The 24,611-nt window shown below is 40.2% G+C and overlaps 1 protein-coding gene and 1 pseudogene across 1 annotated transcript in view; one reads left to right on the top strand and one right to left on the bottom strand.

Annotated features, from left to right (window-relative positions):
• Positions 1-1,507: 1,507 nt before the first annotated feature.
• On the bottom strand, positions 1,508-12,166 carry LOC122348970 (annotated as a pseudogene).
• A 2,364-nt stretch (positions 12,167-14,530) lies between these two features.
• The window catches only part of LOC122349507 (kelch-like protein 33), a 52,441-nt gene continuing 42,360 nt past the window's right edge, over positions 14,531-24,611 (top strand). The window contains 9 exon segments of the mRNA XM_043245570.1: positions 14,531-14,568; positions 14,714-15,001; positions 15,003-15,184; positions 18,075-18,517; positions 19,176-19,298; positions 19,381-19,488; positions 21,592-21,790; positions 21,793-21,841; positions 22,256-22,426. Of these exon segments, the coding sequence (XP_043101505.1) occupies positions 14,531-14,568; positions 14,714-15,001; positions 15,003-15,184; positions 18,075-18,517; positions 19,176-19,298; positions 19,381-19,488; positions 21,592-21,790; positions 21,793-21,841; positions 22,256-22,426 (1,601 nt within the window).

Genomic DNA, 24,611 nt, shown 5'->3' on the forward strand with positions numbered 1-24,611 from the left:
GACCCGTTATTCTGCTCTGAGCTTGTTTCGTGACCTAGATAGATATTTCATTATTTCATATCTAATTTCTTATGTCTGTCAATCAGTTATGTCAGATTAAAGCAGAGTCAATGATTCATCTAGAAAAGATTGAGCACTTTGATCTTTCCCTTCACTTGAGGGGAGTAGAGTTTCAATGCAACAAGAAAGCGGTTTATAATATTCTAAAAATAAGTTTATTTGTTACAAGCATTGTAAAATTACATTTCATTGACCAAAACATTCTAACCAATAATTTAGTATATCACATTTTGAATATAAACAATAGATTATGATGAATTACGTGTATGTTTTGATCCGCTTTTCAATGTAGAAAAATACAATTTAGCACAATGACAAACATCTCAACTTTCATCGTCTCATTACACAAGTATAAAAACATTATAAAATCCATGAAAATAAACAATTAAGCATCACATGTACAGAATATATTCAAGCAGAATAAACAGATGTCACTGAGTGTTTCTGTGTTTCTCTCGCTAAAGAAAATAATGAAAGTTTAAATGTTTATCATTAACAACATCCATGCATTGCACAAGGCAACATAGGAAAAATAAGTAAGAGATATCACCATACCTTCCCAGTTGATTGGTTACATGGAGTTTTTTTTACATTTTATTTATGTATTAAATGTTTGAAGAGAGAGATTTAGTTACAGAAATGAGTTTTGTACAAGTTCTCTTCTATTACAATAAATCTGGAAATATTGTCAACCGCCAGGCTGAGCTATTTTCAATTGTTTTAAGTAATAAAATGTTGTGTAAAATCATACATAAACAAAACCATCTGTAAAATCTCTTCAGAATATAAAGAAGAATACAACATTATAATTTGGTGCAAGTAGGTGCTTCTGAAATGAAGACAGAAAATGGCTTTGACTGAAAGTTAAAAGCTGAGTTAAAGTGCATTAATAAAAGTCAAACCCTTCTATAAAATCATTCAGAATACAGACAGAAATATAGACAGTATAGTGCTTTGAAGGACATAAAAACTTGGAAACACTTTATTTTAGGGGTCTCTTTAACTAGTTGCTAATTATCATTCGTATTACTAGAATATTAGCCATTTATTCTTAGAAATTAAGCACATATGCTTTATTCTAATTCAATGTCTTCTATTCTCTCTAATCTTAAGTGTTAAATTTGCAAATGATACATTATTGTAATGAAACATGCGCTAATTTGCATACATTTCTAGAACAAAAATTACATTTCTAAATATTTCATTAATGTTTTGACAAATTAGATTCAAAAGTTTTTACAGAGAAATTTTGATCACATTTACCTGCATTTCATAATTCATAATAGACAGTTTGCATGCTGTATATTATCAAGCAAATTATATATGAACAAATTCCTCTGTAAAAACTTTCAGGATATAGACAGGAATAAAATGTAAAGTTTTGGTGTGTGTAATTACTACTGAAATACAGATTCATGGCTCAGTTTAGGACACAAAGCGTGCCTTTAAAAATATGTATTGCAATTGAGATCTATTGATACAAATAGAGAGAGTGCTATGAAATAAACACTTAACAGTGTCTTTTGGACGTTTTCTTTCCTCTAATCTGAAACAATAATCAAAAGCCCAAAATCTGAAATTTGACGGGTGCAGGGTTTTGCCTTCAACGTGCCGCCTTAAAAAAATGCATTTCCATAAATAAAAAAAGAGTAAATAAGAACGTAAGAGTAAGTGTTTCCTTCCACTATTTGGAAACACTAAAAAGCCGTGCACTTTTGGTGTAGCGTCAGTAAGGGAACGTTGTGTCTGTTTCACTGGCAGTAGAAGGTCATGACGTTCTGCTGGTTTCCTCGAATGAGCAGGACGGGACAGTGCAGACCGCAGCTCAGCGTGTTCAACCAGGACATGTAGAGAGAGCTGGGACAATCCGCATGGGGCACGGGGAGAGACCTAACACACACACGGTATTAATAATTAACCCCTGTGTTTACCCTCAAATTATGATTCTTACATTTAAAAACGTAAATGATTTATGAGTCTCCAACACTATCAGATTGCGCTTTGTGTATGAATTACATATTGACCAGCAGCCAGTAATGGTTAATGGAGCTGCGATCAATACTCACACTAGAACCAGCGCGGCTTGCTTCGAGTTTCTCCGCATGATCTCATTCAGACGCACCTTCTTCTCCGACTGTCAAAGCAGGACAGAGACCGTGAGCGGAGAGGATTTATTATTGTAGCTAGACACTGAGGTCAAACACACACACCTTGAGTCTCAGAGCGTCCATCTGTTTGTCCGTGACTTTCCAGGGAGACTCCGCCCTCTTCTGCTGCGCCGTCCTCTCGTCCAGCTGTCCCTCGTTCAGCCTGAAGGGGGCGAGCGTTTCCTCGAAGCGCCTGACGCTAATGACGACAAAGACAGCGTTCGGTTGTTACAACAAGAGCGCATCTCTTTCTTTGCTTCAGATTGATTTCATGCGAACTGCATTCAGACCCGTTGGGGGCGAACCTACTTTTTGGGAAGGGGCGGCCGCTCGCTGTCCGTCATCACGATGACACTGTGAACATCCAGTCGGAAACGCTGGAGCAAAGTCATCATTCTGGGCGAGAAACGAGATTGCATCAATAGATTAGTTAAATAATACATCTACGAAAACAAATCAGTGTAGAGAGTTCCTTTTACTGTATGTACAACTTCAAAATACAAGCAGATGATGCAGAGATGCTCTGAAGTATGCTCTGAATTATAAAGAACCTTGCATTTGTGTATCTAATGGGATATTTGACCAATTCTACAAAAATGGGATAGATCCAGACTGGGATGAATTTTGTTGTGTTTAATTTGATTCCAAGTGTGTCTCCTTTCTGGCTTTCAATTGTAGTCTTTGGCATACCTAGGCAAATGTGAGCACAGTTTGGGAATGAAATTAACTTATAATAACTTATATAAGCTTATTCTGTTTTATGAAACAGCCCCCGTTCTCTTCATGGGAACTTTTTCCTTTTTAAAAGAAACATCTGAGAAGCAGAAGACTTGTGTGACCAAATTGCTGTTTAGAAGACATGTGACATTTTTCTTTCCTATAATGTCCTATTTTTCTGTTCGGATAATGGTTCGGATGATTGTATTGATTCACGAGTCTCACTCTTTGCGGTCGTTCTCCATGGTTTGCTGTTCTCCAATGACAAACACTCTGACTTTGTTCCGTCTCCAGCGTTTCCTTCTGCTCAACAAGTATGGGACTAACAGAGTCAAACCTGAGACAAAGAGAGGGTGATTTCAAGGACTTTAACTGCATTACTCAACTCTTTACTGATAACTGAAGGGCTATTAAACCCATATTATGACAACCGAAGCCTTGTAATGATTACAGTCCGCATCTGACCTCCATCATCAGAGATCCAGTACACGTCAATGGTCTTCTTCCCTTGTTTGCTCTGGAACACGGTTTTGATCTGATCGCTCGCCGTGTTCTTTGTGTTGTCGACATCTAAAAGGGCAGAATTAGATGAAAGGAGAACCGGAGAGGCGAGATAAGGCTGAAGAACAAAGAGAAGACGCATCGATCGGTTTATTCACCTGAATCAGCGTCAGAAATCTGATCATCAGACTCTATGGCCTCGTCCACCTCAAAAGCCTGATTGACTGTCAAACACACAGCATATGATTATTGTGATTCTTCAATTCTTGTGCAAAATGTACGCACACACTTGTTAATTTTTGTGAAAACTGGGGACATCCCAATGGTTTTATACTGTACAAACTAAACCTAAACCTCCCCCTTACAGGAGACTGTGCATATCTACTTTCCCCCCAAAAACTCACTCTGTATGATTTATAAGCATTTCGAAAGTTGGAGACAAGTCCTGAAAAGTCACCTTCACCTTGTAGTACCCATGTCATACCTATGTCATTATAGAAATTCATGCCCTGATTTGCCACAAAAATGTACACACACTCAAACACAATATACCCTCAGTCTCTAACTCGTCTCGGATGTCCAGTCCGTCCATCATCATGCGGAGAACACACACACACCGTGGTTAGAATCAAAAGAGTCACTGAGAGCAAAAGAAAATAATTGTTTTGCTTCAAAAACATGCCATGGTCACATTTCAAGGCCAATTTCAGGTCACAGACAATTATGCATGTTTTCCCTCCAAATTTCACATTTCCCCAAATTGTAACATTTCCCATTCATCATTCAATATCTCCCAACATTTCATATTTTCCATCCAAATGGCAAATTAAAATTGAATTTTGTTACTTTTAAATGTTGTTCTCAAACACAGCATAAATTAAAGTAGTAGAACAAAAACCTTCATGGTGTATAAGCATTTAATAATTTAAGTAAGTTTTATTTCTGCATTACACTACTGTGCACATAATCTGTTATTTCTTTCTCTCTGGAGTTAAGAGAGTTATGTTCACTCACTATATGGTGTTGATATAATCCTCTATGTCTTTGTTGCTGCTTTCCTGCCAGTTCACTTTGAATCCCATCACCAGTATATTCGGCTTTAACTTTCCCAAACCAGACGCCTTGTAAGAGTGGCAAAAATATAATATTTAGTACATTTAATAAAATAAAACAAATAAGCCTACCAATGAAGAAAAAAACATACAGCATAGAGGTTAAAAATCGCTGTATGAAATTCATTTGTGCAAAACCATTTCAAATTACAGTACTTGTCTCACTGAATTGAATGTAATAATTAATGCAAAAAGTGATTTGCAGTGATCTGTTCATGTTTAATCACTGAAATGAGGCGTTAAGTAACCTGTAGAAGATACCGGGCTCCTTCTCTCAGACTGGATGCCTTGAAGGCCGTGTAGAAGGCACGAACCTTCCTCTGATTGAGCCACTTTACCATGTCATGAGAACTGCGCTGAGAAACAGTCTTCTCATCATCCTAAAAAATAGAAAGCACAACCATATTTTGATATTTTGAGGACGGAGATGTCTAATATAGACGTTTGTAATGGCATGAAGAATAATAAAGTGCATATAAATCATTCAGCCTGTTCTTACCATGAGAATGTCACCACAAATCATCAAACTGACATTTTTAGTGAAAGAGCCAACAAAGTCCACCAGCGCTGGACGCAGAGTCGGGGGACCCGTCAGGACCAGACACTGAGGCCTGATGAAAACCAAATCAGGGTAAACACCACGTCATTTATCATTTCAATTCATGTGAAGGACTATGAGCTGGAGGTCCACGTTCCTGAGTTCAGCTAGTGGTAGATAAATATGAATGCAATAAAAAGATGTGCTGTGGATAGCAGCATTTGCCAAATCTGTGAATATGAGATACATTTGAAATACATTTGAAAGTAAAAACTGACATTATTTTATAATTGGCATACTATTATACACTATTGGTTATTAATATTAAGTAGCCATGTGTTGACTTAATGGTGCTGTATTTAAGTTATTGACTCTTCTAAAGCAAAAAAAAACATAATATAATATGTTTGTAGATATATAGCCCTTTCTCTGGCCTGATTCTGGGCCAGAATTACAGTACCCATTTCAACCACTAGCTGGCAGTATTATATACTGAACATGAATTATGATTGATATATCTATCTACGCCTGACCTGTAGTTTTTGACATGATCTTCGACTCCTGCGAGAGACACGGAGTAGGACAGAGCCATATTGTAGGTACTGGCCTGGACAGACGAACCCCAGTTCACCTCTGGAATGACACAGAATCGTTCAGTCGTCATTTTAGGTTTCAATGTGTTCATTATTCTGAATGGTCAACACCTCACCGGGTTTCTTATAGGCCACGTAGCGAATAAGAAGATGATTAAACCGACAGCGATGGCGCCGCCCACCAGGTGAGCAAGAACATCAGTGCGACTGAAACAACCGCACCGAACAAACCGTCCAGGGCTGTAATACCCGAAACGAGGGTCTCCATCCTGAAATGAACAGAAGAAAACTTCAAGCTTTTGCGTAAAGAAGGCGTCCACAAAAGCAGTTCATTCAGAGCCGTGCAGAAACGTTCATGCATTCATGTTGTATAAATAACGAAGCTTATTCTTTGTGAGATAAATGATGAGTTAAATCAACCGCTATCAAAAGTTTCACTCTACTGTGAATTCCTAGGGACATATAACGTTATTCTTAGTCAATACATAAAATATTATTTACCCCCGTTTGTATCTGTGAGGCGTCTGTTACACATGTTTCCTATGTGTAATTATGACTGTACAAAGTCTGACTTGACTCTTGGTAATGTATTTTATCCCACTCCTAAACATGATTCGAAAATTCGAAAATTCAAAAATTCGAAATTCCAATTCGACTATGAAAACCCTTACATGGGGGCACCCCTAATATATATATATATATGTTGCTTAGTATTAGTTACATGTTCATTTATTCATTCATTTTTGGTGTCATTGTATATTTATTACTTGTGTAAATATTGAACATTTTATAACGACTTTGTTTCAACATTATTTGTTTGTTTATTTATTTTGTCTACACACTTCATTGTAATTGTATGCATGTAACCCATGTCATTTTTAACATACTGTATGTACAGAACAGATCATCATTTTTTCATACATTTTTACTCACCGGGTGAATTAGTGATGGAAGCGTGAAAACAGCTAAAGTTGATGAGAGCGTAAGAACAGAGGAAGAAGTTTGAGATCAGAGGAGCGATTGTGTTCAGCTCAGCTGTGGGGATATTAAACATGATTTGTACAAAGAGAAAACATGCAATAGACTATTATCTTTTAATAATACAAGTTGAGCATCATGTAGCTTTTCCACTCACCAATCAGAATGAAGCACATGGCGATGATGTAACACAGCAGATACGCTCGCAGAGGGCTCGTTGTTTTTCCCATAACCCTTTGCAAAGAAACCGATGTACGGGTAGATGTTGTCTTTACAGAGACACTGAACAGGGGTAGGAAAAAATGTCAAGCGAAAGTAAAAAAAGGTCATGTTCACTAGCTTTTGACGTTACATATTAAGTGTTATCTGCTTTAGGGCTTGGCGTTGTACCTGAAAGACTTTGGAGTGCGGAGGCGAGGCATAAGGGCAGGCGATAGGGTGGCATGCGAATATGCCTGCATAGATCAACGGACCAAAGCCAGAGACCTGGACCAGAACCTGGGGATTTGGCGGGAAACCACAATTAACGCACACAGATTTCATCTGTCAAACCTGTGGAGCTTCTGAGCGAGCAATACAGCAGCAAACTGTTTCACTAATTAAGCAAGTAACTTATCTTTTGTCAAGATGCACTATAAAAACATGCTTAAATTTTGAATGAAACTTCCAAAATAAACGAACGAATGAATGAATGAATGAATGAATCAATCAATCAATCAATCGATAATTATCTCTAGTAACCCAAATAATTAATAAATACATTTTAAATGCATACAGAAACTCCAGTATCCAATAAATTCAATATAAATAATGCTGTCAAATGATTAATTAAATTCAGAATAAAAGTTTTGTTTACTTACCTGTATACTGTATGTATATATATATATATATATATATATATATATATATATATATACATACATATAGTAAATATTTTTAAATACTCACATGGGTTTACATATGCATATATTTATATTTGTTTTACATATAAATACATCTATTATAAAAATATATTTTCTTAATTATATACATGTGTGCGTGTATTTATAAGTATATTTATAGTACATATAGCACTATATATTATATATCATGTGAGCAAAAACTTATTTTGGATGCAATTTTAAAAAAATACAAAATAAAAGTCTAACAGAGTCACGTTGTTTGAAAATCAACTGAATGTTTTGGTCATTATCTCCTGATTCTCTCCTTTCTCTAGACGCTCCTGACGATCACTGGAGGTCAATTCACAGGCATTTCACTAGATTTATTTACATTTGACCAACTATACCCACCTCACATTCACACACCGAAATATGAATCAGTTCCCAAGTGAGAAGACAGGAGTGCGGTGTCTCACCTGGAAGCTGTTGGAGAGGCCGAAGGAGCAGGTCTGGCTCTGCTGGCACTCGGTGAAGTTCCAGCCCAGACCGCAGCTCAGACCCTCGCACGCCTCGGTCGAGTTCAGCGGCACACTGTCGTTCATGTTCCCGGAGGCGTCACGCAGCACACACGCTCCTGCCAGAGAAACACCACGCTATAACATGCTACAGAAGCCCACAAACTACACAAAAATAAGAAACAGGTGAACATCATCCACAACGTCATTAATCTAAACTCAAACAGACATTATATGGTGACAGTGTGGTTTCACCACTTTTATTATCACTGCAAGCAATGCATTTTCAGTCTTTGGTTGTACTGCAAATGAGAGATGATTACAGCTTGAGAATATGCTGTTATTGAACTTATTAAGTGAATTGGCTAAAAATAAAAAAAGTCTATTGTCGTTATTTTTTTGACTAAATTCACTTTTTAAACACTGATACTGTACTTGCATTGGCTGGAATGGCATGTGAATGTAGTAATAGTATTTATTAGTGCTGTCAAACGATTAATGGCGATCGTTTTTGTTTACATGATATTCGTATAGTATGTGTATTTATTATTATGTAATGTCATACAGTATATTTTTTAAATATTATAAAATATTTACATGTATTTACAAACATACACACACGTAATAATATATAAATAATTTATATAAAATGTTATAGAAATATATACATTAATGTGTGTGCATTTATATATACTTAATACATATACACAGTATACACACATATATAAACAAAAACTATGATTTTGGATTAATGGACCATTAATCATTTAAACTGTTTTAAACACTCACCCACGGTTGAAGAAATGGCTAAATAGCTCATGGTGGTGCAGAATATGGCCATCAGTGTCCCTCTTGGGATGGCAATCTCAGGATCCTAAACGTTCACAAACACAGGATTTAATGAATCCCTTGGAGCCATCATCGCAAGTCACTGTAAAAATCCATGAAGAACCCAAAGTTATGTCCATTACCTTCAGATCTCCCGAGATGTTAGCTCCGGCAAGGATGCCGATGGCAGACGGGAAGAAAATGGCAAACATTCGGAAGAAGTTGCCGTCTGAACCTCTCCAGTCCGGGAAGAGGTTCTCCAAGAAGATCTCACCTGGGAAAAAAACAATGTTGTGCAAAATATTTTAGTTATATTTATAAAATTCATTTTTGGGGTGTTACAATTAGAAACTAGCATCACACATAAAACCTAATTTAACCATTCTCGTGTTGCTGCTTTGTATGTCTGGTCAAAAGTCATAAACTAAGCAAATAAAAACATAATTTTTATTATATAATATTGCATGCAATCATTATGGGTATTTGTATGGTACTAAATAATCTTATCTGGTTTTATAGAAGTTAAATATTTCTAAACCCATTAAACTTTCTAGGAACTGTCTAAAACCTTCCTGGATCTTGACGGACAGTTTGGTAAAAAACATTTTTAGAAGGAAAATAAATGCTTCACACTTACTGCGGTAACTGAAGAAACCTATGGACTGCTTCTGGGGAGTCAGTGAATCAAAGTGCCAACGAAAATAGTTGGTGAAAGACACCATGAGAACCAAGAAGAACAGGATCTGAGTCTGTGAGAGAATGAAAGAGAAAGAAGACATTGCTTTTAAGCTGATGAACCTCCAGAGGAGTGTAAAGGAACTGCAGATGTGTCCCAGTCACCAAAGCAGCATAAGAAACCTCCAGCAGTGACTGCACTGTCAAGTGCATGTTTATTTTCAGGACTGTACCTTAGACTCCCACTCCATCCCAGCCAATGAGATGAGAAGCAGCACGGTGACTGTGATGGACCCTATAATTCGGACGTCATTGATTGAATCCACAATTTGGGAGTCATTCTCCTGTTGCGTGAAAAACATAAATCATATTAACATAGGCATATCGTAAAACACGCAGTCTAATGATGCCATTTTTAACAAAAGCACTATCGTTCTTACCACGAGAAGATCTCTGACGGTCTCTGAAAACCCCACGGTGTTGAGCGCGCAAGCGAGAGCGTTGGCGAAGGAAAACACCACACCCGATGGGACCCCCAACTCAGGACCCAGAGTACGGAGATCATGAAGTACGCACCACCTGACGGGTGGAGGAGAGATATGACGTCTACTGGCTGCTCAATGGACTAAAGAAGCCATACTATGACATTCTCCATTTGTTCTGAAGCATTTTGGATCTTATTGGGTTAAAAAATATGTTTAGATGTTTTGATCTGGACCACACTTTACAAATACAGAATATTTTGCTCCACATTAAACATTTTAAACAACTAATCTCTGGATAGCCATTTTTGTCAGAATCTATTGTAGTTTTTCCCAAAGAGCACACTTCTCTCAATAAGTCACATCATTAGCGTGAAGGACGAGTTATAAGCATCACTGATAATCACAATCTGATCCGCTTGATGACTCACCAGAAGAGACTCTTCCATTGGTGGAAATGGCAGATACGGACAGAGCCGTTATGGAGGTCACCAGGGCTGACATCAGTATAATTAACCACGTGAGGACTACAGGGGGAACAGATGAACAGGACGCAGTGTCTTTACAGACTCGCAAAATAGACAAAACACGCGAAAGATAAGCCTTCGTCAGAGATTACACGCAGTTCTGGAAAGTCCTTCTAAGAAAACGTTTGACGTTGGGATTTCTTGAGCAACATTATCTTCAGCAAAGCAAACAGCCTGTGGTTTCACTGCACGGTTTATCTAGAACGACATTATTTTATATATTAATAAAACGCAAGCTCACGGATTCCTGCTTGAGATGTGATCCAGGACAAGCGCAGGAACAGAATGACTCCCCAGATGTTCAGCATGCAGCGGATCTGAAAGACAGAGCGGGAGCGTGTATGCGCGTGTGCGTCCGGCCGCCAGAACGCGCGCGTGTGAACGCTTGAGGGTTTCTCACCATGACCCCGATGACCCAGCCGAAGCGCACGGGCTGCGCGGTCTTTCCTCCCTTCCCGTTTTCCTCGGGCTCGTCTCCGATCTCCTGCAGCGCAGAAACGCTTCCCCTGCCAGAGTCGCCCGTGTTACTGACCGACTCCGCGTCCTAAACCAACACACACGCAATTAAAGCTCACCCAGCCGCAGTAGCTTATATTACATAGCGTGATCTTGCGTTAGGCCTAGCGGACTGTTTCAGAACAATTGTTTTTTTTTAACCAAAAACGTTTTTTGATGATACTAAATTAGGCGTGCATATGATACGCACTTTTCGCGTGCATATGATACGCATATGATATGATAAGTTTTCATACTATTTATAAACACATTCGTGAGATGGTTTACATGGTTAATGTGTTTATGAATAGCACAGCCACTTATTTGTACTTCTAAATTATGATTATCTTGTATTTGAGTTTCTATAGACTTGGCTAATCGCCCGGTTTAAAGCACACGATATTATTGATACAGAATGAGACCCACGTCGGCAGGCTTGCGCAGGGTCTCGAGCGATGGCCTGCTGCGTCGGATGCGGCCCGTGGCGGTGGCGTTGGCGTAAAACTCCACGTGAGGCATGGCGTCTATGGTGCTGTATATGGAGGGCCGCCTGTTGTCCTGCCTTGAGTTCAGGACTTCTGACGCCCTCCTCGTCGGCGTTTCCACTGCGATCGCCGTCTCGCCGCCGGTGCTGTACGAGGAGTAGTGCGGCGGAGCCTCTTCATTGAGCGAGAAGCGGCCCGGGGACAAACCCTCGGTGCCCTCCGGCCTGCGTCTGGAGAAGCGCTGACCCATTTCTACACCCGAAAACTCAGCTTTTCCTGGAATGCATATCAATCAAGGAATAAGTAGCACGTTCAATTCATAGCTAGACCCAAATTTTACTGTTTATTAAGATGATTAAACGATTAATGGAGAAATGCAAACATTTATATTTTACGCATTTCAATGTGCAATCATCACATCACTTAAAGAATATTTTTTTTATATTATTTACCCAAAGTCAAACCAACAGAATATCCAAGTAACCCTTGAAGTAACTCTTTGTACAGACAGTAAGAAAAGAACACTTACTTTATGTTAATCCTCTTAATCCAGGAACGAGTGAAATGAGCAAACGACTAACAGAATTATTCTTTCATCTTCTTCTGAGCAGGTTCGTCTTCTGTTGTCATCTTGCATTTCTTCATTTATAGCTAAGGTCGCGCCTCTCTCATCCCACCTACTGATGACAGCAGAGATGCCGAGCGCTCAGTTTCCTCCTCGGATTCTCCTGATAACGGTATCTGCGTCAACCATTAACCCAAATAATGACATATGACTGATATTGCATTGCAAAGAATGCCACAGTGGATGAAAAGGTGATATAAAGAGCTAAAAAATGACTTTTACGACCACGATTAAAAGTTTACGATACAGTCAACATATTAAGGAGATTAAAGAGTTTGGCTTGGTTGAATCGACGGGGTCTTGCAGCAAACACAAAGACAAACGCGCAGCTAAGTAGTGCGTTTTATGATCTTTTGGAGAAACTCCTTTTACAAACGCTCTAGGCTTTATGGCCTCGGGGTCTTAAGTTCACGTGTGGATCTCGCGCGCAGGACACGTTTAACGGGTTTGCATTGAAGCCTTGTCTTGAACAATCTGCGGGGTATAGATGCTCTTAACAGACTCCTGAAGGAGGTTCTGGTCCTTCCTGGAAAGAAGAGCATATGATATCAACATATGATCCAGGCTTTATGTTTTGTGGAACAGATTTCTTGAGAACTTCGTCTTATCTCATCATATAAAAAAAGCTTTAGTAAGAACATTTTATCAATACCTGGATATTCGTGTGCTTTCATTCAAGAGCAAAACTGTTGACACGTTTATTATTATTATTATTATTATTATTATTATTATTATTATTATTATTAGATTATGGAAGGACGTGCTATTCGCCTGATTCTGTACAAACAGCTTACTGATTAAACATATGAACGATTCGAGTCAGTGAGCTACATTTTCAATAAAACGCAATACATTTTTGATTACAGATATTAAAAATAAATCTTAAACACACGCGTCGACCACACTGGCCTATAAAATGAAGATAGGATATTCACGTTACGATTTATAAATAATTCTATATATTATAAAAACACATTTACACATTATAAATGTTCAAAAAAGAATAGTAAGTGAGTCAAATAATAATTAAATTAAACAAAAGAGGCGTGAGACTAAAATATACACCATCAAATACATAGCTATTATATATTTTTTCCTGCTTACTTTAAGATTTAAGACCTGTTTTTTTTCATGAGATTATGTTATCTTATATTCTTTTCTTTATTTCGGGTCACGCGCATCGCCCGTGTGCGCGCCGCAGCCAAAATCTATTAATAGCGTCAGTAACAAACACATCTCTCCACAAATAAAACCCACAGGCGGTCGTCTAACGGGACTGTGCCTCGGACAACAAAAAAAAAACAGACTTAAAGCAGTATTTTTCCCTCTGGAGAGTGAAGGCGTCCGCGGGCCGCCGCTGTTTTACGGTAAGCGCGCGAAGCTCCGAGTCTGGTATTAACGATAAAAGTAACGGGTTAAACTCTAACGAAGGAGTCATTATTCATACTCCAGAGTCAGAGTCAACATGCTGTGCTCCAGCGGGGTCACCTCTGATATAATGACCGTGATAAAGAACAATGCCAATGAATATTTTTATTATTTTTTTTACATTACTGCCAAAAGAAGTTGCTCATTAACTCCGTGAGAGATAAAGCGTGTCGCTTAGAAACTGGAGCGCTACTGTTATATTGTGAAATATCATTGCGATTACCGGTCTCCTATTTTTAATATGCTTTCATATAGAATTTATTTCTGTGACGCAGCTCTATTTCTGTGTCCCACGACTGTCCAGAAATAATTCTAATATGTTGATTCATTATCAGCGTTGAAACTCGCTGCCCTGCTTAATATTTCTATGGAAATTTCCAATATTTCCTCGATTCTTTGATTAATAAAAAGTTTAAAAAGAACGGTATTTACTTGAAATAGAAATATAAGTCTACTTTTTATCAATTGCTGTGTACAAATAGTAATTTCTTTCGAAGACATTATTGACTCCGACCTTTGGAAGGCATAATTATTTTTATTTATCAATAATGAATACTGAAAAAAGCATCACAGATCTCCAAAATATATTACGCATAGTAATGATGTGGAAAAATTAGTAATGATTTAAAAAAAAAAAAGTATATTCAAGTAGAAAACAATATTTTTTTATAATATATATTTTTTGTTCTGATTAAATAAATGCATCCTTATTATCCATACAAATATATATATATATATATATATATATATATATATATATATATATATATATATATATATACAAATTTAAATATTATTATTATTTTATTATTATTTCTCGTAAAGCAAGATTTTAGAGAAAAAAAATTGGTGATCTGGTGCAACAGAGAGTTCGTTAACTGAACGTTTTCACACTTTTATTAGGTTTCAAATGTCTCAGCACAAAACCAGAGGAAAATAGAGAATGAGGGAGGTAGCTCCGTTCACTTCCAGTCTTCTTCTGTGAAAAGAAGAGAAAAGGAAGCCACAAGCCACATATCATCCTCAAGTCTAAAAAAGAAATGAAAAAAAGTCAACTCCTCCCACATCACGCAATTCCCGCCCACTTCCAAAAGAGCTCCTCCCACAGAGCAGCTCTCTGAGCCAGAGCCCCGCCCTTCGTGTTTCCCGCACACTGTGACGCTCTCTTCTCCTCACTGCGAGGACTCAAGGAGGAGGGACTCCTGCTGGACTGCGCTTTAAAACTCCTGGGAAAGTCCCACACGGCTCACCGACTGGTGCTCGCTGCTGTCAGTCACGCGGCGGAGGCGTGGCTGGTATCCGGGGAGGCGGGGCTTAAGCAAGTGGAGCTGGACGGAGGACAGGTGACCCCTGCAGGACTGAAGGCTGTACTGGACTTCGGCTACAGCGGAGAAGTGACCGGAGGAAAGGACGAACGAGATACTGGGGGCCTGCGGGTGTTTAGAGGCGGAAAGACTCGAGAGACTGTGCGTGGAAGGCGCTGCGGTCAGCGGGAGCGAAGAGAGGGAGAGAAGCCTGAGGCACATCCGGACTCTGTGGGAGAGGAACGCCGGCTGTGACGTCATCCTGCAGACAGACGCGGGAGACCGTTTCCCGGGTAACCGTGAGATGAAAACTAAAGAGAAATAAGATAATTAAAGGGACAGCGATTCAAAACGGATAGGTGATCAACTAAATTAAATATTAAATTTAGCCCTGAGGCCGGATGCGCTATCAAAAATAAATATGAATACAAATTAAAGCATTAAAGCTTTATTGTAGTAATTTTTTAAAATGACAATGCAGTACAAATGTGATGTCAATCAATCAATCAATCATTTTTATTTATATAGCGCTTTTAACAACACAGGTTGCATCAAAGCATTGTACACAGTATAATGACAGGGATGTATAATGAAAAAAACCTTGGGAGAAACCAGACTCAGTTGGGGTCAGTTCTCCTCTGACCGGACGACCAGCCCTTAACTTCCAGTTCAATTTTAAACGCAGCTGTGTCAGATAGTGTAAATGACTTAGTGTGTGTGTGTGTGTGTGTGTGTGCATCAGGATCTGGTGATCTGTCGACGGGCGCATCTAGGTGTTCTGGTCTCTGATGAACATAATCTCTGGGTGCTGATCCACCATCTAGTCTGGATACAAACTGTGAAAACAGATTGAGAAAGAAACAGGACTAATATTAGCGTAGATGCCATTCTTTTTACGATGTCACAAGTACATCGTATTGTAGGAGTAGTGTTCCCGGTTCCAGCAAATCTAAGTAATGCAGCCTAAAAATCCTTTAACGGATTTGAATAATAAAAGGTGTGTTGGTGTGTTATGTGTAGGCTAAGTTAAAAAGATGTGTCTTTAATCTAGATTTAAACTGGCAGAGTGTGTCTGCTTCCCGAACAGAGTTAGGGAGATTGTTCCAGAGTTTAGGTGCTAGATAGGAAAATGATCTGCCGCCCGCAGTTGATTTTGATATTCTAGGTATTATCAAATGGCCAGAGTTTTGAGAACGCAGCGGACGTGCAGGACTATAATGTGATAAGAGCTCGCTGAAGTATTGAGGAGCTAAACCATTCAGGGCTTTATAGGTAATTAATAAGATTTTAAAATCTATCCGATGTTTGATAGGGAGCCAGTGCAGTGTTGACAGAACCGGGCTAATGTGATCATACTTCCTAGTTCTAGTAAGGACTCTGGTTGCTGCGTTTTGGACTAGATGAAGTTTGTTTATTAAGCGTGCAGAACAACCACCCAATAAAGCATTACAATAATCTAACCTCGAGGTCATAAACGCATGAATTAATATCTCTGCATTAGAGGTTGAAAGCATAGGTCGTAATTTAGATATATTTTTAAGATGGAAAAACACAGTTTTACAGATGCTAGAAACATGATTTTCAAAGGAAAGATTGCAGTCAAACAGCACACCTAGGTTCCTAACTGATGATGAAGAATTAACAGAGCAGCCATCAAGTGATAGGCTGTGTTCTAGATTATTATATGTGGGGTTTTTAGGTCCAATTATTAGCACCTCTGTTTTTTCAGAATTTAGCATTAAGAAGTTACTCATCATCCAGCTTTTTATATCGACTATGCATTCTGTTAGATTCTCAATTTGGTGTGTATCACCAGGCTGCGCTGAAATATAGAGCTGAGTATCATCAGCATAGCAGTGAAAGCTAACACCATGACTCCTGATAATATCTCCCAGAGGTAACATGTACAGGTTGAAAAGTAACGGTCCTAGCACTGAGCCTTGAGGAACTCCATATTTCACTTTTGATCGATATGATACCTCCTCATTTAATGCCACAAACTGATAGCGGTCAGATAGATATGATGTAAACCATGCTAAGGCGCTTCCTCTAATGCCAACATAGTTTTCTAGTCTATCCAAGAGAATGTTGTGATCGATAGTATCGAATGCTGCGCTAAGATCTAATAGCACTAATAACGAGATAAAACCACGATCAGATGATAGAAGCAGGTCATTAGTAACTCTAATGAGAGCAGTCTCAGTACTATGGTACGGTCTAAAACCTGATTGGAAATCCTCACAGACACCATTTTTTTCTAAAAAGGAATACAGTTGTGAGGATACTACCTTTTCTAGTATCTTTGACAGAAAAGGGAGATTAGAGATTGGTCTGTAATTTATTAAGTATGTCAAAGGCTATTGTTTGATTTCACACAATATTCAAATATTGTGCAAAAGCTAAAATTAGAATACACACACACACACACACACACACACACACACACACACACACACACACATATATATATATATATATATATATATATATATATATATATATATATATATACCTGTATATGTATATGTATGTCAGAATCAGAATCAGAATCAGAATCACTTTATTGCCAGGTATGTTTGCACATACAAGGAATTTGTTTTAGTGACAAAAACTCTACAGTGCAACACAATAACAAGACAAGACAGATATAAAGATATAAAGAGAATTATGTACAACATACAAAAAAAAAAATTAAATAAAATGTGCAACACAGCAAATATAAAAAATATAGAAAAATTAAAATATATACTATAAACATTCAAGTGTAACAGGAATTATGTGTGTATATATAACAGAAATGTCTGTGTATATATATATATATATATATATATATATATATATATATATATATATATATATATATATATATATATATATATATACACACTTGAGAACAGCATATGTAATATCATACATTTGCATAAAACGTGTTTAACAATTTGTTCATCTTCACGCAAAGTGTGTTTTTCCATTCATACTCAGCCAGAGGGCGTCCTCGCGCAAAAAGCCTCTCAAAAGTAATATATAGGTAAAGCCGAGCTGAATAAAATGAAGATATCAATGCTCTGAATGACTAACCAGAGTTAGTCGCAACAACTTACCATTCCTCTGCTTTCTTCAATCCATGCCTGTCCTTTTCGTGAGAATACAAGGCATACTTCTAAAACTCACGGTCTCTTCCAGCCCACCGCGTCATATTAGCAGCAGGCGCGGACTACTTTCGCGCCATGCTCTGCGGAGGGTTACGGGAGTCCCGCGAGGGCGTGGTGCGGCTGCGCGGCGTGACGTCACGGGCGCTGCGCGAGCTGCTGGGCTTCGTTTACTCCGGGCGTCTGCAGCTGAGCCGCGGGTCCGTGTGGGAGCTGACGGAAGCCGCTTCGCTCTTCCAGCTGCAGGGGGCGCTGGCGCTGTGCTTAAACTTTCTGCAGGACACCATGGATGAAACCTCTTGCCTGGATGTTCTGGCCTTGGCTGAAGCTTACTGCCTGGAGGATCTGGGCGGGCGGGCCGAGGAGTATTTTTTAGCCCACTTTCAGAGGGTCGCCGACGGGGAGAAGTTCAAGGATCTGCCCTGCGTCCAGCTGCAGCGTCTGCTGGAGAGAGATGCGCTCAACGCAGACAGCGAGGTGACCTCCGAGCAACCCCTAAAAATTTTTAACTGAATAAATGTAAGATGAAAATAATTCTTATTTGTTTGTTTTTGATGAACTAATGAATAAAAACTATTCAGGGACTCAATACAAAAATCAACTTTAAATAAAGCTGAAAATAAATAAAACCAATTCAAGATGTATTATTTGTGGGAATTAATGCAAGAAATAAAATGCAAATACAATAAAATACAATATAAAACTTAATTTTAAATAAATTCGACAAATTAAATAAAATCCAAAACAAGCAGTTGCAGTTAATATTGTTTAGAAACGTACAAGGTTAGGTAAAAACTAAAAAATAATAATATTTGCCAGAAGAAATTATGCTTATAGAAGTTCAAGAAATGCTAAAAACAATTTTTTTTATTATAAGCAAAAACAAACAATGTTATAGGAATTAATATTGCTCAAACAGGTTCAAGCCAAAAAAGGGGGGATTAAAAAAAATAAATGTGGGAAAATAAACTACTGCTTAGAAATATAAACATCTCTCTCTCTCTGTCTCTCTCTCTCTCTGTCTCTCTCTGTCTCTTTCTCTCTCTCTCTTTCTGTCTCTCTCTGTCTCTGTCTCTCTCTGTCTCTTTCTCTCTCTCTCTTTCTGTCTCTCTCTCTCTCTCCCTCTCTCTCTCAGCTGGCCGTGTTCAGAGCTGTGGTGAACTGGGTGGAGGATGATGAAGAGCGGAGACTGTCTCATCTCTCAGGACTGATGCAGAGCGTTCGGTTCTCTCTCATGAGACCGGAGGAGCTGCAGGAGGTGTGCTACAGCACTTCTGCACAGACAGTCACTCACTGATTTCTTTAACGCCCCATAACATGCACCGAATCTCTTCTAACAGGTGCAGGACTGTAAGCTGCTGCTCAAGAGTTCAGCGCTGGAAACTCTAAACAATCTCCTGCATGATGATCTGAGAACAACAGACTGTAAGCCTCGAACACCGAACCAGGTACATGATATACAACTGCTGTCACATTAATAAACACAGCAGAATCAATAAAAAGGCTAATCCAGTCATTCCCTCTCATTTCTATATTCTGTTCCACATATAAAATCCTTATTTTCCTTAATTTTCATTTAATAATCCATCCATTTTCTACCACTTATCCGGGGCCGGGTCGCAGGGGCAACAGTCTAAGCATGGACACCCATACTTCCCTCTCCCCAGACACTTCCTCCAGCTCTTCCGGGGGAACACAGAGAGACATAGTCTCTCCAGCATGTCCTAGGTCTTCCACGGGGCCTCATCCCGGTGGGACATGCCTGGTACACCTCTATTGGGAGGTGTCCGGGAGGCATCCGGAACAGATGCCCGAGCCACCTCAGCTGGCCTCTCTTGATGTGGAGGAGCAGCGGGTCTACTCCGAGCTTCTCCTGATAGACTGAACTCCTCACTCTATCTCTAAGGGAGCAATCAGCCACCCTACGGAGGAAACTCATTTTGGCCGCTTGTATCCGGTAAATCATCCTTTCGGTCGTGACCCAAAGCTCATGGCCATAAGTGAGAGTAGGATCGAAGATCGACCGGTAAATAGAGAGCTTCGCCTTGCAGCTCAGCTCCTTCTTTACCATGACAGACCGGTACATCAACCGCATTAATGCAGAGGCTGCACCGATCTGTCTGTCAATCTCTCATTCCATCCTTCCCTCACTCGTGAACAAGACTCCAAGATACTGAAACTCCTCCACCTGAGGTAGGAACTCCCCACCAACCTGAAGCGGGCAAGCCACCCTTGTCCGACTGAGAACCATGGCCTCAGACTTGGAGGTGCTGATTCTCATCCCAGCCGCTTCACACTTGGCTGCAGACCGCCCCAGTACATGCTGTAGGTCCTGGCCAGATGCAACCAACAGGACAACATCATCCGCAAAAAGCAGAGACTTCCTGTCAAAAACAGAGATATCTTGACAATACTACCAAACCAGACCCCTCCAGTCCCGGCTGCACCTAGAAATCCTGTCCATAAAAGTAATGAACAGGACCGGTAATAAAGGGCAGCCCTGACTTACTGCCGGCAATGCGAACCAAGCTCCTGCTTTGATCTTACAGTGACCAGACAGCCGTTAGCAATGGGCCCTTTACCCCGTATTCCCAGAGCACCCCCCCACAGGACACAGTGAGGAACCCGGTCGAATGCCTTCTCCAAATCCACAAAGCACTCACAGGAGCCCTCCAGTACCCTGAAGAGGGTATAGAGCTGGTCCAGTGTTCCACGTCCAGGACGAAAGCCACATTGTTCCTCCTGAAGCCGAGGTTCGACTATTGGACGAATTCTCCTCTCCAGTACCCTGGCATAGACTTTTCTGAGGAGGCTGAGAAGTGTGATCCCCCTATAGCTGCAGCACACCCTCCAGTCCCCCTTCTTAAAAAGAGGAACCACCCGGTCGGCCAGTCCAGAGATACTGTCCCCTGCCTCCACACAATGGTGCAGAGGCTTGTCAGCCAAGACAGGCCCACAACATCCAGTGACCTGAGGTACTCAGGGTGTATCTTGTCCACCCCAGGTGCTTTGCCACCAAGGAGCTTCTTAACAACCTCGGTGATCTCAGCCATGGTGAAGATTGAGTCCCCCACCCAACGCCCCCTGATCTTCCTGACAGGGTCTATGCCAAACATTCCCAACAATGCCTCACGATGCGCTTGGGCCTGCCAAGTCTGTCCGGCTTCCAACTCCACCATCAGGTGTTGATCAGTTAACAGCTCCGCCCCTCTCTTTACCTGAGTGTCCAAGACATGTGGCTGGAGATCAGATGACACAACCACAAAGTCAATCATCGACCTCCGCCCTAAGGTGTTCTGGTACCATGTATACTGGTGGACACCCTTATGCTTGAACATGGTGTTCGTTATGGATAGACCGTGACTAGCAAAGAAGTCCAACAACAGAACACCGCTCTGGTTCAGATCGGGGTGGGAGGGTTTTAAATGCATAGTTCATTTTTTTGTTATTTCAGTACGCATCAGGTTTAAATGAATATTTTTATGGCATCGACTAAAACTGATTTGCTCTGTATTTCCGTTTATCATTGTTTTCTCTCGAATTCTCGTGAGGTTTTGGTGCTTGTTGGAGGAGATTGTGTGAATGAGGATTTTGAGCGTCGAGAGCCCAACCTGTGCCTGTGGTTTGCCCGGCGCTTCGTTCGCGGAGAGGGACTCATCCGAAAAATTGAGTGGAGCCCTTTAGCGCAGCTCCCTGAGCCGCCGCGCTTCCGCCACTGTGTGTGTGTCCTCAACAACACACTCTACATCCTCGGGGCAGGAAATACTACGGTGCCCTGGACATCCTGAAGAGTGCGCTAAAGTCAGTCTGTGGTTATTTTGTTCAAATATTATAATATTCTTAATATAAACAATTAGATAAGCACAAATGCAGAAAACGTGAACTTGCATGTTTTTTTTTAACCTCATCTAGCTGATGTACGTAATTGTGAAACTATGAAAACTGGTACAAGAACTTTAAAAAAGTGAATCCAGTGTGTGGAGTGTGTGGTTGCCAGATTGGGGATACTGAATAAAAACTAGACAGAAAATGTATCCATGTACGAAAAAAAGCTTTGTTTGGGGCATTTAAACTCTTGACATCCGATAACTGATAAGCACCAAAGCTTGAGGCAAGATAGAGCATGAATCAAACGTTTTCTTTATAAATGTCCTGCTGGAAAAGATTTCTTAATCGAGAGAAGCACGAATCATAGTCCTGTGTGTTCTTGTGCAGATTCGATCCAGCTCAGGGCAGATGGGAACGTCTTCCTGACATGTCCAGACCCAGGGATTACTTCGCCGCTGTGTGTCACAGAGGGCAGGTGTTTGTTTTGGGCGGGAACTGTGATGACGTGAACTATCTGGACTCAGTGGAGTGTTACGCACCCGAGGACAACACCTGGAGGTCAAGCCCGTCTATTACGGTTCACTACAGAGTCTGTAATTGTGAGCGCAGAGCGTACCATTACAGATAAAATAACCTGCGTTTCCTTGAATAGAACAATGCTTTCCATGATGCTACCTACAGATGCATGGATTTCCTCAAATAAATTGGTGCTTTTCAACCATGTCCCCAAACACTGCATGTTTTGGGTGTTTCCCTCGTCTTCCTCACCTGTTTTCGGGTCTTGGAGTCTCTACCTGAATCGGGTGTGTTAGGGAGACGTGTTGGTGTGGGCTCCAGGAACAGGGTTGAAAACCCCCGCTACGAGCAACAAAGTATAAATGCACTTCAGTATCCGCATGTTACTGCAGGATATTTTCTTTTGAATGACCTCACGATTCGTCATCATGTTTAAAGTCTCAGCGTGTTTAGATCAGCTAATGTTTTGGTAACTTCCAGCCCGTTTGTGACGTCGCTTCTCCTCAAGTTCACGCTGGCTTCCTAGCAGACGAACCGAGATGGAATTTTTATTTAAAGGAAATAGATTTAATTAGATTTAATTTTTTCATTCAAAATCGTATAATTCCACAGCAATTTGACATTAAATATACCCTGCTGGCTTGTTAACATTGATTTAATGGCGAATGAACATCAGGTAAAATGGGTGAATCAGCGATGAATCATGGGTAATTTACCTCTTTTACTGTTAAGAGTGTGGCGCTGGAAATGACCCCTTTAAAGAAGTGCTTTCTTTGATTTTTCTGTCTCATTCTGACAAGTGAGTAACACTCACCTAAAATAACCTTTATTAATCCCGGAAAAGACTGAAATCTCGTTTCCAGGAGTATCTGACCAATGACTACATCATGCATTGCAAAACCAACATATAACACACACCACTAGGATGCTCTCATAATGAAGACATAAAATAATTATAAGACACCAAGTTTTGTAACTGTATTTCCTTTTGGAGAAAATTCCAGTTCTTTGTATGAGTCAACAGAGATAAAAAGGCAAATGACCCAACATATAATTAATTAATTAATCTCAGAGCTCCTTGATGACAAACTACATCTGCTTAATCGTGAATGCAATGCACATACTAATTGAAAAACGACTTTTTTAAGTAAGACCCTAGAATTTCTTACATAACATATGTTGGTGTCAATAATAATACCCAGATATATGTACTCTGACACCAATTTGACTCCACTGAGAAGTTTGAAGGACAGCTTCTAGACACCCGTTTTGTAACTTTCAATCTTTTAAGTAACTGTGGTGTGCTGTGCTCCTGCTGCTTTCACAGGTCGTGTCATCCTCTGGGCGCTGCTGTCTGTGGTCACGCCGCCGGCGGTGTGTTGAACGGAGAGATGTTTGTGTCTGGAGGCTGTGACTCCGGCCTGCGCTGCTCTCCGTGTCTGTGGATCTACGACCCGGCGCGCGGCTGCTCGAACCGATCTCCCATGACAGCGGGGGCGGGACGGGCGGGGCACGTGATGCTGGTTTCAGGACAGCGATTGGTCGTGGCTGGGGGGTTACAGCCAGCGTGGGCGGGGTTTGGAGACCAGCTGCAGTGTGAGTGGTATGATCCCGTTCGTGACTCCTGGTCGTCTTTCCCCGGTCTGCCCCGAGCTCACCTCTCACCGGGCGGCGCTCTCGACGGACAGCTGTATGTTTTGGGAGGGTCTTGGCTGATTCGGCTCGTGATACACTGTGGGTGCACCGTTACGATCCACAGGGAAAGTGCTGGGAGAAACTGGGAGCAATGCCACGACCTTACGCTGATCTCGCCGCATGCGCTTTACAGCTCTGTCTGAAGAGCTGAGAGGGAGGATGAAGTGTCATTTTTAAGAACATTTTGTAGTTTATTTTAAGATTACTATGACTTTCTGGAACTATTATGTCACTTACACACAAATTTATTGTGCACTAAACAATAAAGGACAGTTGATTGGTGCAAACTTTTAAATCAACCTCATATAACAATTAATGAGACATGTAGAGCTGGACGAAAATAAAATGTGAGAGAGAATTAAAGTATTAAAAAGAGCCTTTTTATTTGGTTTGACCCCTTGTCTGTCAGTCACCGTGGAAAAAGAGGGAAATGGGGGTCCTATGCATGTTGATCAGTGTGTAAAATGAAAAAAAAGGGAATGAGGTAAACATGTGCAGAATATGTTCAAAGTTTATGAAGATATTTAGTTTG

The sequence above is a fragment of the Puntigrus tetrazona genome, chromosome 7 (genome assembly GCF_018831695.1).
Source record: "Puntigrus tetrazona isolate hp1 chromosome 7, ASM1883169v1, whole genome shotgun sequence".
In the NCBI taxonomy this organism is placed as follows: Eukaryota; Metazoa; Chordata; class Actinopteri; order Cypriniformes; family Cyprinidae; genus Puntigrus; species Puntigrus tetrazona.